The sequence below is a fragment of the Eretmochelys imbricata genome, chromosome 2, assembly GCF_965152235.1.
Source record: "Eretmochelys imbricata isolate rEreImb1 chromosome 2, rEreImb1.hap1, whole genome shotgun sequence".
Lineage (NCBI taxonomy): Eukaryota > Metazoa > Chordata > Testudines > Cheloniidae > Eretmochelys > Eretmochelys imbricata.
Genome location: NC_135573.1, coordinates 1880147 through 1893616, shown reverse-complemented (window position 1 = coordinate 1893616; position 13470 = coordinate 1880147). Strand labels below are relative to the sequence as shown.

The 13470-nt window shown below is 60.7% G+C and overlaps 1 protein-coding gene across 2 annotated transcripts in view; it reads left to right on the top strand.

The window, feature by feature from the left end:
- The window catches only part of SHARPIN (SHANK associated RH domain interactor), a 44996-nt gene extending 32039 nt beyond the window's left edge, over positions 1–12957 (top strand). The window contains exons 9-14 of one of the 2 annotated variants that reach the window (XM_077809612.1): positions 5096–5256; positions 5561–5672; positions 6116–6295; positions 10059–10157; positions 11609–11752; positions 12472–12957. In XM_077809612.1, coding sequence (XP_077665738.1) covers positions 5096–5256; positions 5561–5672; positions 6116–6295; positions 10059–10157; positions 11609–11752; positions 12472–12552 — 777 coding nt within the window. In that variant the 3' untranslated portion in view covers positions 12553–12957. The other variant, XM_077809611.1, reaches the window with a different exon arrangement.
- Positions 12958–13470: the final 513 nt, after the last annotated feature.

Below are 13470 nucleotides of genomic sequence, written 5' to 3'. Positions count from 1 at the left end.
GGGGTTGATGTCATGATTTTGGGGGGGACAATTAGTGCTGCCAGTGGTCCCAAATGTACTAAGGGGACTTTAGCCCCTGCTGCAGGAGCACTCACCCCCATATCTGCCTGTCCCCTGCTCCTCCAGCAATTCTGTTCCCCAGCTTCCTCTCTGCTCCTCTTGGGGCTCTCCCCCAGATCTGGGTGGTAGGCTGCAGAAGGGTCCCCTTCCAAGCAGGGGGCAGCTCCAGGGGTTCTTCCCCCTGTGACCTGACAGATTCTCACCGGCCCTGGGGAGTTTAGCAGATGGTCACTAAGGTGACTGACTCTCAGTTAATCCCACAGCTTTAAGTTGCCTGGTGGGCCAGGAGGCTGGCGGGCCCCAGAGAGGTGGGGGGAAAGGACACCAGAGTGCAGGAGGTCTTGCAGTAGGCGACTGATAAACGGAACACGGACACACCTCACGTCTTCAGTCCCATTTCCCCATAAAGCCTCTTACTGCTCAGGCAAGGCCGCAGATTCCTGGGTGTGCAGGAGCCGCTGGCTGGCTCCCTGACTAGCTTCCTGATAGGCCACTGATGAGCCCAGCTGCCCTGCCTTGGAACTGAGAGTGGTCACAGCTCCTAAAGCAGTGGCTCCGCCTCTGGCTGATGACTCTGGTTTACCCTCCGGCTCTGGCATTTGAATCATAGAAGATTAGGGTTGGAAGAGACCTCAGGAGGTCATCTAGTCCAATCCCCAACTATATCATCCCAGCCAGGGCTTTGTCAAGCCGGGCCTTAAAAACCTCTAAGGATGGAGATTCCGCTACCTCCCTAGGGAACCCATTCCAGTGCTTCACCATCCTCCTACTGAAATGGTGTTTCCTAATATCCAACCTAAACCTCCCCCACTGCAACTTGAGACCATTGCTCCTTGTTCTGTCATCTGCCACCACTGAGAACAGCCGAGCTCCATCCTCTTGGGAACCCCCCTTCAGGTAGCTGAAGGCTGCTATCAAATCCCCCCTCACTCTTCTCTTCTGCAGACTAAACAAGCCCAGTTCCCTCAGCCTCTCCTCATAACTCATGTGTCCCAGCCCCTGATAGTTTTCGTTGCCCTCCGCTGGACTCTCTCCAATTTGTCCACATCCCTTCTGTAGTGGGGGGACCAAAACAGGACACACGACTCCAGGTGTGGCCTCACCAGTGCCAAACAGAGGGGGATGATCACTTCCCTCGATCTGCTGGCAATGCTCCTAGTAATGCAGCCCAATAAGCAGTTAGCCTTCTTGGCAACAAGGACACACTGTTGACTCATATCCAGCTTCTCATGCACTGTGATCCCCTTTTCTGCAGAACTGCTGCTTAGCCACTCGGCCCTCAGCCTGTAGCAGTACATGGGATTCTTCCTTCCTAAGTGCAGGATTCTGCACTTGTCCTGGTTGAACCTATCAGATTTCTTTTGGCCCAAACCTCCAATCTGTTTAGGTCACTCTCGACCCTATCCCTACACTCCAGCGTATCTACCTCTCCCCCCAGCTTAGTGTCATCCGCGAACCTGCTGAGGGTGCAATTCATCCCATCATCCAGATCATTAATAAAGAAGTTGAACAAAACTGGTCCCAGGACCAACCCTTGGGGTGCTCTGCTTGACACTGACTGCCAACTAGATATCAAGCTGTTGATCACTACCCATTGAGCCCAATAATCTAGCCAACTTTCTATCCACCTTATAGTCCAGGTGGACCGATTTGGCTTCTGTCCCTCCGGCCCTGACCTTTGGCTTGTTCCAGGGCTCTGCCCACCCTGGAGCCAGCTCAACCTGGTAGCCAAACTCTCATTTCAACTAGTGGGCCTGACCACTCACACCCCAGGTGGCTAGGGAGGCAGGTCCCAGCCTGGACCCAGGCTCCCCAAACTCAGCCCCTTTTCAAGGTGATTGTCTCCTGTCCCTTCTGGAGTGGTTTTCCCCTCGGTACACCTTCAGCCTCCTCTCTCGCTGAAGTGAGCTGGCTCTGGCGTATACAGATCCTGCCCACTCCAGCAGCATCAGAGAGCAGTAGTTAATTGGAGTCAGATGCTTGGGTCTTTATTTTCTCCCCCAGTCAAGTGCGGGTGTAAGCCCTAACGTTTGCAGAATGTGCACACCCCTCTGCCATCCCTCCTCCACGCGAGGATCCCGGGCATGGGCTGAGCCTGCCCTTCTCTCCTGTTGTGGTAGACCTCTTGGTCTTTGATGTGCCCAGGCTTCCACCGTCCTACTTCAGGAAGGGGCCTTGGCCTCCTGCTATGTGATCCCTGCATGTGTATCAGCTGTGTAATGGGGCTCCCCTTTGTCAGCCAACCTGCCTTGCAGCACAGCCCCTCCTTCTCGGCAAACACCCCAGAGCTCAGATATTTCCCTTAGGGCAGCCACCTGCCCTCCAGCTGCCCCCTCTTCTCTGCAATGGACTGGCTCTGCAGGAGCATTTCAGTATGGAGCTTGGACAGCACCTCCTCCTGCAACTGCTGCTCTCTCTCCTGTTCCTCTCCTCTGAGGCAGGTCACTTCCTACTCTCTCTGGACGGCTTGGGTCAAAATCTCATCCCTCGTTCCTCCCTGTGCTTGCCAGCACTCTGTCGAGTGAGTCTGGCTGTTTTTGTGAGAGGATTTCAGCCCAGTGCCCATCAGCCACACTAACCCTTCTCTCTGATCTCCCCAGTCTGGCTGCGGGGTCACGCCTACCTTGCCCAGTCTCCCCGTTTGCGCTATGGGACACCCCTTCCATTGGTGGTCCTCCACGTCCCTTCTTTGAAACAGTCTCCCATAGTCCCTATTGGTCCCTTGCTGCTTCGGCGTTGAGCCCAGCCTCACAGCTCCACTGTACATCCCTGGGTGTGCTCCAGTTCTCCGCTCAGGGCCAGCATTCTCTGCCGTGTGGCTTCCTCTGCCCTCGGGGCCATTTCACCGGTTTCGCTGCTGGGCTGTCTCTCAGTGAGGCTCTGGACCCCGCTGAGTCCTTGACCCCCACCTGTCACTATTTGAGGGGCTGCTCCAGCTTCCCGGCTGGTCCAAAGCTTCCTTCCCTGCTCTGCTCTGGGAGAAGCCTGTAGCTTCTTCTCCTAGCCTCTGCCTGAGCACAGTCGTCTTCCCCCCGTGTACTGGGCAGGGAGGGTCTTCTCAGCTAGTGACAGCTCCAGCTCTTTCTGCCTCTCTTCCAAGCTAGAGACTTTCTGCGGCTGGCTACCTACTTCTGTGCTTTGCCGGAGCCATTGCAGCCTTGAGCTTTCGTTATTCTGGAGCTGCCCGCTGGGAAAGGGCAGAAATCGGGTTCTCTGGGTTCCTCTTTTTCTCCTTCCCTTTATTCAGCTGCTCTCCAAGGTGGCTCTTCTCAGCCTCCGTGTTTCACCCAGCCCTGAGATCCTGCTTCTTGCATGCCTCTCTATGCAGTCCCTCATCTGCCTTCTGCAGCCTGGACCGTGAGCCCTGGCGTCTTCCTCTTGGCTAATTTGTTCTTTCCCGGCAGCCACAGTCAGAGAACCCTTTTCTTCCTGAGCACCTCTGGCTTCTTCAGCTGCCTCCTGGACCTGTCATGAGCCTGTTACCAGACTGGACAGGCAGGTTCATGGGCTGAGAGCAGCATTGTTGTACCTCCTCATGCCAAATGGGAGCTCAAACCTTGCTGCCATTCTCCCACTTTTGACTCTGTGTCCCAGGGGCCCCAGGTTTCCTTATTGCTGGGGCCCCAGACTTCCCTTTGCTCCTGTCCAATTGCCCAGAGGTGAGGCTCTTCTTAGGGCCTTTCAACACGTCCTGCTTCCCCCACACAAAATGCATCTGTTCCCCGGGGACTTGCCCTACCTTGTCCTCTCCATATCTTCGCAGTAGGGCAGGCCCCTGTACACAGCATCTCCCTAGAGCCTGGCCTGGATCCTGTCCCCGTGCACAGGACAAGCAGTGCTCCAGCAGCCAGTAAGGCTCCCCCATCTGGCTGGACAGCCTGGCTCCTCTTGGGGGGAGTTCCCCCATTCTGCTGGGCGGTGCGGTCCGGCCCCTCTTGGGGGAAGCTCTGGGGCCCCGCTGGGCGGCCTGGCCCCTCTCGGTGGGGAGCCCCGCTAGGCGGCCTGGCCCCTCTCGGTGGGGAGCCCCGCTAGGCAGCCTGGCCCCTCTCGGTGGGGAGCCCCGCTGGGCAGCCTGGCCCCTCTCGGTGGGGAGCCCCGCTGGGCAGCCTGGCCCCTCTCGGTGGGGGGCCCCGCTGGGCAGCCTGGCCCCTCTCGGTGGGGAGCTCCGGGGCCCCGCTGGGCGGCCTGGCCCCTCTTGAGGGAAGCTCTGGGGCCCTGCTGGGCAGCCTGGCCCCTCTCGGTGGGGAGCTCCGGGGCCCCGCTGGGTGGTCTGGCCCCTCTCTGGGGTGAAGCTCTGGGGCCCTGCTAGGCGGCCTGGCCCCTCTCGGTGGGGAGCCCCGCTGCCTGGCCCCTCTCGTGGGAGAGCTCCGGGGCCCCGCTGGGCGGCCTGGCCCCTCTCGGTGGGGAGCTCCGGGGCCCCGCTGGGCGGCCTGGCCCCTCTTGGGGGAAGCTCCGGGGCCCCGCTGGGCGGCCTGGCCCCTCTTGGGGGAAGCTCTGGGGCCCCGCTGGGCAGCCTGGCCCCTCTCGGTGGGGAGCTCCGGGGCCCCGCTGGGCAGCCTGGCCCCTCTCGGTGGGGAGCTCCGGGGCCCCGCTGGGCAGCCTGGCCCCTCTCGGTGGGGAGCTCCGGGGCCCCGCTGGGCAGCCTGGCCCCTCTCGGTGGGGAGCTCTGGGGCCCCCTGAGCAGCCTGGCCCCTCTCGGTGGGGAGCTCCGGGGCCCCCTGAGCAGCCTGGCCCCTCTCGGTGGGGAGCTCTGGGGCCCCGCTGGGTGGCCTGGCCCCTCTCGGTGGGGAGCCCCGCTGGGCAGCCTGGCCCCTCTCGTGGGGGAGCTCCGGGGCCCTGCTGGGCGGCCTGGCCCCTCTCGGTGGGGAGCCCCGCTGGGCAGCCTGGCCCCTCTCGGTGGGGAGCTCCGGGGCCCCGCTGGGCGGTCTGGCCCCTCTCGGTGGGGAGCCCCGCTGGGCGGCCTGGCCCCTCTTGCGGGGAGCTCCGGGGCCTGCTGGGCAAGGTGCCCTGACCTCTCCCTGGCTCTGTTCTGCAGGCCCTGGAGGACGAGCGGCTGCAGAACTTCCAGCAGTTGCTGCAGCTGGAGGACGAGGTGCTGGTGCCCAGCCAGGAGGCCATGGAGTGCCGGATCTGCTACCTGCCCGTGGCTCCAGGGGACGGGGTGCTGCTTCGCGAGTGTCTGCACAACTTCTGCAGGTACGGCTGCCCAGCCGGCACCCCCAGGCCACGGTGTGGGCGCCGCGAGGCAGAGACTGCTGCAGAGCCAGGGGATGGAGAGGGTGGGATCGGGCCGGAGCCACCAGCTCCTCCCTGGTGTCCATTCCCTGGTCCCTGCCATGCAGCGCTTGGACTCCATCCCTGAGGCCCTGTGCTGGGAGCCTGCGTCTGAGCCAGACTTTGGGCCCTCGCGGGGCTGCGAGGGCCGAGAGCTCAGACCATGGGGCCACAGCTGCCGGGTCGGGGAGGGGTTCCCTGGGGTGACTGCACCCTGTCCCCACAGAGACTGCCTGCGGCAGGTGATCATCTACAGCCAGGAACCCCAGGTGTCCTGCCCCTTCCGCGATGACACCTACGCCTGCAGCAGCAAGCTCCAGGAACGGGAGGTCCGGGCGGTGAGTCCTTGCAGTGGGCAAGGAGGGCTCCAGCTTCCAAGAGCTGGCCTGCAGGCCCCAGCGGGTGGGCGAGCGGGTGTGGGGCAGGATCTCGGCTGGTTCCATAGGACCAGCCCCAGTGCTCGAGGGGAGGCACAGCGGGAGATGGGGGGAGTGGGGTAAATGTTATCAGACAAATGCCTGGGCCCCCAGGGACTTGCTGGGAGGCTCTGACCCCCCCGCGCCGCCATCAGATCCCAGAGGCCTGGCCCCCTTCTCCCCTCCCCCCTTGGATCTTGGGGACCTGCACACTTAAGGCAGGCTAGCTCCTGCCCCACAGCCACCTTCTGTCAGGGCAGAGCTCCCAGAAGGGGCCCCTGCAGCCTGTCCCTGCCCCTGGCGGCTCTGGATGGGGTGGGCATGGCCAGCAGTGGCGTGACCTCCTCGGGGCTCTGGGCCCACAGCTGGTGTCAGCAGAGGAGTACAAGCGGTTCCTGGAGCGGGGCCTGGTGGCAGCGGAGAGACGCACCCAGAACAGCTATCACTGCAAAACCGCAGACTGCCAGGGCTGGTGCATCTACGAGGACGCCGTCAACGAGTTCCGCTGCCCCATCTGCTGGGGCCTGAACTGCTTGCTCTGCAAGGTGAGCCCCGGGGGCCCTGCGGGGGGGGCCCGGGGGGGCAGGCCGCTCTGCTCTCCGGTGGGGATGGACGTGGGGCCCTGCCTGCAGCTGCTGCCATCCTGTGGAGACTGCCGCGCGCAGTGCTCCAGCAGCCAGGCCCTGCGCAGTCGGGTGGAACGGTGCATGCTGGGATGGGTCATTTCTGCAGCAGGGATTCCAAGGCCAGCAGGGACCATTGTGATGCTCTAGTGACCTCCTGCCTCGCACAGGCCTGGGAACAGGCCCAGGTCATTCCTAGCGCTGAGCTTTTAGACAAACAGCCTGTCTGGATTTAAAAACTGCCAGTGACAGAGAATCCACCATGAGCCTTGGGAAATTGCTCCAGTGGTTAATTCCTCTGTTAAAAACGTACGTCCTATTTCCAGTGTGAATGTGTCTAGTTTCAACGTCCAGCCATTGGCTCGGGTCAGACCTTTTCCTGCTAGACTGAAGAGCCCATGATCAAATCTCTGTTCCCCACGTAGGTACTTATAGACTGTGACCAAGTCACCCCTTAACCAGCTCCTTGTTGTGTTAAACAGACGGAGCTCCTGGAGTCTCTCACTGTACGGCAGGTTTCTAACCCTGTAATTGTTCCCGTGACTCGTCTCTGACCCCTCCCCAATGTATCATCATCCTTCTTGAATTGTGGACACCAGAACTGGACCCAAGATTCCAGCAGCCCTTGCACCAGGGCTACATACAGAGCAGCAGGAGCATGGGAGGAGAGGGCAGCAGAGTAGGGGGTTGGGGAGGGGAGGTCTGAAGCAGGGGGGTCTGGAGCATGGGGGGGGGGTCCAGAGCACTGGAGCTGTGCAGGGGATGAATAGGGGGTCCAGAGCAGTGGGGGTGGGACATACAGAATGGGTAGGGTGGCCCAGAGCAGTGGGGGGTAGGACAGGGGGAGAGAAGAGAGGAGGGGGTCTGGAGAGTGAGGGGAGGGGAGGTGTCCAGAGAACTCAACAAGCATGTGGACAAGGGGGAGCCAGTGGATATAATGTACTTCGATTTGCAGAAAGCCTTTGACAAGGTCCCTCACCAAAGGCTCCTAAGCAAAGTAAACTGTCATGGGATAAGAGGGAAGCTCCTCTCAGGGATTGGTAACTGGTTAAAAGATAGGAAACAAAGGGTAGGAATAAATGGTCAGTTTTCAGAATGGAGAGAGGTAAATAGTGGTGTCCCCCAGAGATATCTGTTCTGGGCCCAGTCCTATTCAACATATTCATAAATGATCTAGGAAAAGGTTACGGTAAACAGTGAGGTGGCAAAATTTGCAGATGATACAAAACTACTCAATGACAGGTTTCAGAGTAGCAGCCGTGTTAGTCTGTATTTGCAAAAAGAAAAGGAGGACTTGTGGAACCTTAGAGACTAACCAATTTATCTGAGCATAAGCTTTCGTGAGCTACAGCTCCCTTCATCAGATGCATACGGTGGAAAGTACAGAAGATCTTTTTATACATGGTTTGTGTGTATAAAAAGATCTTCTGTACTTTCCACAGTATGCATCCGATGAAGTGAGCTGTAGCTCTCGAAAGCCTATGTTCAAATAAATTGGTTAGTCTCTAAGGTGCCACAAGTCCTCCTTTTCTTTTTTGCAAAACTACTCAAGATACTTAAGTCCCAGGCAGCCTGCGAAGAGCTACAAAGGGATCTCACAAAACTGGGTGACTGGGCAACCAAATGGCAGATGAAATTCAGTGTTGATAAATGCAAAGTAATGCACATTGGAAAACATCATCCCAACTATACATATACAATGACGGGCTCTAAATTAGCTGTTACCACTCAAGAAAGAGATCTCAGAGTCATTGTGGAGAGTTCTCTGAAAACATCCACTCACTGTGCAGCAGCAGCCAAAAAACGAACAGAAAGTTGGGAATCATTAAGAAAGGGATAGATAATAAGACAGAAAAGATCATGTTGCCTCTGTATAAATCCCTGGTATGTCCATACCTTGAATACTGCGTGCAGATGGGGTCGCCCCATCTTAAAAAAGATCTATTGGAATTGGAAAAGTTTCAGAAAAGGGCAACAAAAATGATGAGGGGTCTGGAACAGCTGTCATATGAGGAGTGGTTAATAAGACTGGGACTTTTCAGCATGGAAAAGCGACGACTAAGGGGGGATATGATAGAGGTCTATAAAATCATGACTGGTGTGGAGCAAGTAAATAAGGAAATGTGATTTACCCTTTCACATAACACAAGAGTGAGGGGTCACCCAGTAAAAGTAACAGGCAGCAGGTTTAACACAAACAAAAGGAAGTATTTTTTCACACAACACACAGTAAACCTGTGGAATTATTTGCCAGCGGATGTTGTGAAGGCCAAGACGCTCATAGGGTTCAAGAAGGGTCCTCTCAGCACGACCACCAAGTTTAGGATCTAGCTGAGCTGTACCTGCTCCAGCCAGCTGTGAAACAGGGACACTGTGCCGCTCCAACGGGGCAAAGCCGGGGGCTCCCCACACAACACGCCAGTGCCTTCTGTTGGGCAAAAAGTAGAATGACTTTTTTCCTAATGCAGAGGGGTTCGTGATCTCCGGATTTTGGGACTGTCATGGAGCTACAGGCTCTGTGCTATGCCCCTGCTTGGGAACAGTCCCTTGGGGGCGCCCTTCAGTGTGATGGGTTCCCCCGCAGTCTCACCACCTCCTGGACTGAGCTCCCGGGGGGCTCCAGCTCTGCTGCGTCATGCCAGGAGTGCTGGCCTGCAAGTCCCACTGAGACAGACCCTGGGAGAGAGTCTGGGGGGGATGAGTTCACCAGCCAGTGTTTGCAGTAACCAGGCAGTGCAGGGTTTGTTAGTCAGCTGGGACACAGCCGGGGCTGGCCCTAGCTCAGCACCAAGAACTGAGGGTAAAAGCACCATCTGTCTGCTGAGCTGGAGCAATCAGCCAGCCAAGCTGCAGGGGCTGCGTCCCAGACTCCGTCTCTCTCTGACCTCTTCAGTCTGCCCCTGGAGAGCCCCAGGCTTCATCCCCTGCTGCTCACGGCTGGAGCTGGGGTTTCTGCTCCACTTCCCTGCTGAGCAGTGGAGATGTCACCTTCCTCTGAGTCGTTGGGGCTTCCTACTCGCCCTGTGAGCTTCTGCATTGACATGGGGTTGCTTCCAGCAGGTCCAGTTCCTGGCCCAGACAGCCAGGCATCACCCCCACCCTGTTCTGTGCTGCCCCGCATGAGCAGCCGTCACCCACTTCCTCCACTGGGGAGTGAATCAAAGTATAGAGGGGAACTGAGGCACACAAAGGCATCATAAAATTATACAAATAATTCCTACTTCATCCCAGGGCCCTGTCAGGATTTCAGGGTGGGAGGTTGCTCTGGGGCAGGGTGCAGCATGGGAGGAGGTGACATGGGGGGCTGAGGTGCAGGTTCTGGGGGAGGGCTTGAGCAGAACCAAGGGCTGCTGCGTTGCTGAGGCAGGGGGTGAGTCAGTCACTTAATATCCAAGCCCTGGGTCCTGCCCTGTGGCTGGGAGAATGCTGTATCCCCTGGCGGGGCGCCGAGCTCCCATGGCAGAGGGGGCCCTGGAGACTGAGAGGGGATTGGCCATTGCCCCGGGGTCAAAGCCCAGCCTCCCTGGCTCCCCCCCACCAAGCACTATAGGCAGGGGCCCGTGGCGAAGTGCCAGGCCAGCTGGGAGCTGCTGTGTGGGGCTCTCAGCCGGCCCAGGGCCCACCCACACAGAGGCTGCTGCAGGGGAGCAGGGGCTGATTGCTGCCCATCTCACCCCCTGCCCAGGCCATCCACGAGGGGAAGGACTGCCGCCAGTACCAGGACGACCTGCAGCTCCAGGCCCAGGACGACGCTGCGGCCCGGCAGACCAGCGACATGCTGCAGGTGGGAGCACGGCCCCGGGCCGGGCCCAGCCCAGGAGAGCCCCTGGCCGTGCTGCAGGTCAAGGGGGAGCGGGGCACCGAGGGTCTCTTCCCGGCTCTGGCATGGTTTGCTGTATGGTCTTGGGGAAGGCCTGTGCCCCACCTGTAAAAGAGGGCTAGCAGGTCCCAGCCTCACTCCCAGCCCTGGGCTCCCCACAGCCCCAGGCACCCCCCAGCTCTGCCAGTGCCCCTCACTCCCGACCCGCAGCCCCCTGCTAGCCTAGCCCTACACTCTGCCCCCCAACTCTGCCAGTGCCCCTCACTCCCGACCCGCAGCCCCCTGCTAGCCCAGCCCCAGGCACCCCCACAGCTCTGCCGGTGCCCCTCACTCCCGACCCGCAGCCCCCTGCTAGCCCAGCCTCAGGCACCCCTACAGCTCTGCCGGTGCCCGTCACTCCCAACCTGCAGCCCCCTGCTAGCCCAGCCCTGGACACCCCCTGCCCCCCACCAGCTCTGCCAGTGCCCCTCCCAACCCGCAGCCCCTGCTAGCCCAGCCCCGGGCACCCCCACAGCTTGTCACAGCATCCCCGGGCGATGCTCTGGAACTGCTCCCCATGAAGCCAGGCAGGACCCTGGGGAAGTCTCTTCTCTGGGAGCAGCCTGTCTGCAGGACACACAGCTCACCCAGCTTCCACCTTCCTGGGTCTGACCTCAGAGCATTCAGCCTCTTCTGCCCCTCCGTGCGCTTCCCACAGCGAGTCGGCCCAGGCTGGGCTCTTGGGGAAGCCAGAGGGTCCTGCCCCCCAACTCCGCAGTCAGACGTGACTCTCAGCCAGCCAGGAAAACAGAAGGTTTATTAAACGACAGGAACATGGTCTAACACAGAGCTTGTAGGTGCAGAGAACAGGATCCCTCAGCCGGGTCCATTTTGGGGGGCCGTGAGCCAGACAACCATGTCTGCCCTTCACTCCATGTCCCCAGCCAGCCCCAAACGGACTCTCTCCAGCCCCCCCTCCTCTGGGCTTTGTCCCTTTCCCGGGCCAGGAGGTCACCTGATCTCTTTGTCTTCAACCCTTTAGCTCTCACCTTGCAAGGGGGAAGGGCCCAGGCCATCAATTGTCAGGAAACAGGGTGTCGGCCATCCTCTGTGTCCAGACCCCTGCACACACCTGCCCTCTAGGGCTCTGCAGCAATCATACACCCTTATCCCACCACCTAGATACTTAAGAACTGCCTAGGGGAAACTGAGGCACCCCTACACTATTCAGAGGAAACATTAAGAACAGTCCCACTTTGTCACTCAGCTCTACCAGGGCCCCTCACTCCTGACTTGCAGCCCCAGCGAGCCCAGCCCTGGGCTCCCCCCTCTCCCAGCTCTGCCAACACCTCTCATCCCAACCCACAGCCCCCTGCTTGTCCAGCCCTGGGCTCCCCCCAGCTCTGTCTCCTCTGACTGCTGCCTTCCCCTCGCAGACACTGGTGCAGATGGGCGAGGCCATGCACTGCCCCGTATGCCGGATCATCGTGCAGAAGAAGGACGGCTGCGACTGGATCCGCTGCACCGTCTGCCAGACGGAGATCTGCTGGGTGACCAAGGGGCCGCGCTGGGGGCCTGGGGTGAGCTGTCACAGGACCGGCAGCCCTGGCCCCCGAGCGCCTGTCCCCAGGGCAGGGAACTGCACCGGCTGTGCCAGGCTGGGCCTCTGCTGCCTCCCCCAGGAGCTCATGTGGGGGAAGCTGGGCCATGGCTGGGGGAGTAGCAGGTTGTGCAAGGAGCAGGCTCCTCCCCCTGGCTGTGCGGCTGCCCCTTCCCCTTGGCTCCAGAGGGAGATTTCCCCTCCCATGAGCTACTGCACCAGGCAGGGAAAAGCTGACCTGGCCCCCTGCCAGGCCATGGGGCTCCGGTGCCCGAGGCTCTGCCCCAGCTGCTAGAAGAGGGGCGCTCAGGGCAGCGCATGGGCTAGAAGCCTGGGCTCTGGGCAGGAGGGGAGCCGCCCCTCGAGCCAGGCAGAACTAGAGTTGGTGCCCCCAACCCTCCCCCTGGAGGGAGCCCTAAGGCTCATGCGTGTGGGAGCAGCAGCCTTCCCCTCCCCCAGCCCCACCCTGGCTCCAGAGCTGTTCCTGCTGGTGGGACCCTCCCTGGCCCTGGCATGCTGCTCCTGGGGGCTGGAGGGGAGCAGCTGGCTCTGGCTCCTCTCACCTTTGAATGCAGCCCCCCAGGGAGAGGTGGGGAGATGCTGCTGAACCCTCCCCCCCACGGGCAGCTGGGGAGCTGGGGGCAGGTGTCTCTGTTGTCCGTCGTCGGCGTCCCCCCCTGACACTCTCCTCCCCTCCAGGGCCCTGGTGACACCAGTGGAGGATGCCGCTGTAACGTCAATGGGCAGAGGTGCCACCCACACTGCCAGAACTGTCACTGAGCACGCGGAGCCAAGCCTGGGCCTCCCCACGCGGCAGCCCCCTGGCCCCAGCACAGGTCAGGCAGGTGCCTTGCTCCTGGGGGAGCGCCTAGCCCTTGCCCGTGCAGTGCCTTGAGGGGCTCCTCCCTGCTCTGGGGGGCTTTCACCTCCCACTCTGAACCTGGCCCAGGGCCTTCTTCCTGCTGAGCCCTAGGCTGGGCCTGTCTCTGCAGCTCCAGGCAGGCCCAGGAGGGAGCTGTTTGGGGTCAGGCTTTCAGAGCAGCGGCTGCCTCTGCACCTGCCTGGCCCCAGGGCTACATTCCCGCTTCTGGAGCTGTGCAGGGCTGGGGTGACGGGGGTGGGGAAATGCTGCTGGTGTGGAGAGGTCCTCAGCCCCCCTGCAATTTAACCTGGGCCTTGCCTTCACTTGCCCTGTGCCCTGTGCCCTCTCCTGTGGCTGTTGAGTGCCTCCCCCAACACAGGGAGCTCCCCGTGACGACCTCGGGGGGCGGGGGTTTACAGAGGCTGGCTGTTCCCCACTTCTGGGAGGATCCTTGGGTTGCAGGGGCAGGTCCAGGAGCCACCAGCCCCTCGGGGCCCAGGAAAGCTGCACACTTATCCCTTACTGTCATGTGCGGGGGGCAGCGACGTCCCTCGGCCCTGGCCCAGTCCCCCCATGCCCAGCATAGCACAAGCTGCTCCAGGCTGGCCTCCCTCTCACCCCTCAGGCTGAGCTGTTGGGGGCAGCCTGGCACTGCCCAGCTCATGGCCAGGCTGCTTGAAGGATTTACCTCCTGAGGGTGGCTGTGGCCTGCCGGAGCTGGTGCAAGGAAGCAGCCCCAAAAGGCCCCAGCTGGGCTCTCTGCCCCTTTGGGCAGCTCAGGCTGTGAACGGTGCCACCCCCCGCTGGCATGGCAGGAGAGCCCATCGTGGCTGCTC